This window comes from Etheostoma spectabile, chromosome 9 (assembly GCF_008692095.1).
Source record: "Etheostoma spectabile isolate EspeVRDwgs_2016 chromosome 9, UIUC_Espe_1.0, whole genome shotgun sequence".
Lineage (NCBI taxonomy): Eukaryota > Metazoa > Chordata > Actinopteri > Perciformes > Percidae > Etheostoma > Etheostoma spectabile.
Genome location: NC_045741.1, coordinates 21,892,169 through 21,893,590, shown reverse-complemented (window position 1 = coordinate 21,893,590; position 1,422 = coordinate 21,892,169). Strand labels below are relative to the sequence as shown.

Genomic DNA, 1,422 nt, shown 5'->3' with positions numbered 1-1,422 from the left:
CTATGGAGGATGCTTTCCGCCCCGGGGGCCTCCTCTTCCTGCGCTCCTATTGGCCCCCGTTGAGCCACTGCCGTGGTGACGTCAGGCCCCGCCGCCCCTGCAGCGCTGAATGGACCTAGCAGCCTGTCTGATTCACTCCAAAACAGCTCAGCACGGCACGGACATCATCCCGGGAATAGAGACCGTACAGGGATAGAGGCTTGGCGGGACAGCGAGGAGAGCTCAGCCTGCAGAGAGGAGAGAGGCCTCAACATCAGCATCATCATATACTTTTTTTTCTCCAAAAGACAGGACGGGGAGTGCGCCCACCGTGTTGCGGGTGTATGTGCGTGCGTTTGTCTCCCGGTTTGGATCACGATGATGCAAAGTGCGGCGGTCCTACCGACAGAGAGTCCTGTAAAGAGTTTACCGGAGATTCTCGGAGTGCCACTGCAACGTAAGACATTACCCTCCTTTTTTTGTCGATTATCAATCTGGAAACCGGGTGGCGAGTGCAACCTGTGCTGCGGGCTTTTGCTGTAGGGAGAGGGGTTCAGTTACAGTAACTCGGCCGAGAATGAGGATGGGGAGAGGGGGCTGGAGCTCTCTGTCTTAGATTGTCACGTACAGGCCAATGATGTGTCATGCTGCTTGTATTTCAACGAGCATAGACGTCTTAAATAATACTGATTATTGAATACTGATCATTGGCCTCAAAGTCAAGCAATGACTATCCCGCATGTCCAATTCATCTTTGCAGCCTCACTTGGCTGTAGTCTGCAATAGGATGCAACACGTATAGTGCAAAGGCACTTTGGTTATTCATCCCACCCCTAGAAAAAAAAGAGAGAGAATAATTTCTGTTATTTAAAGCAACAGTATTTCATTTTCCAGTTTGGCCTCAAACTTTGCTGCATCCCCGGTCAGGATGTTGGGCTCACAGTGAGCCTTCCCAGCCAGCTGTTAATTTGTAAACGAGCCTGCATGGCCAAGACATCAGACGCAGTTGTCATCACCCATCAGACAAATGCACACTGACTGTGATTGACACTCATTACTGGGTCAAATAATTGCCTGATAAAGTTTTTTTTCTTCCTCGTTTTCGTTTCTATAGTGAGGCCTTGATATTAGTGTGTATGTTTTACAATTAAGGTCAGGATGTTAGCAGTAGTGGTGAAAGCAGTAGTATCAGCCCGAAGTTTGTGTGTGCCATTATTCTATCAGGACACGACCAAATATTTCTCACAGTTATTTTTCAGCATCTTATTGCGTCTTCTACTTTTCAGCATCAAAGGCTAGAAAATCCCATACATCCATTCGTCCCGGCGTGTTAATCCGTTCCAGGCCCTTTATAATCTGATCGTGCAATCAGGATAGAAGTGCAATGGAATACACCCCTGCTCTGACCTAAATATGCGAGTTAGTCAAATGTACAGCTGGATC

General features: G+C 48.1%; 1 protein-coding gene across 1 annotated transcript in view; it reads left to right on the top strand.

Annotated features, from left to right (window-relative positions):
* The window catches only part of lhx4 (LIM homeobox 4), an 11,900-nt gene continuing 10,478 nt past the window's right edge, over positions 1-1,422 (top strand). Inside the window, exon 1 of the mRNA XM_032525634.1 lies at positions 1-436. Coding sequence (XP_032381525.1) covers positions 358-436 — 79 coding nt within the window. The 5' untranslated portion in view covers positions 1-357. The remainder of the gene's footprint in view (positions 437-1,422) is intronic.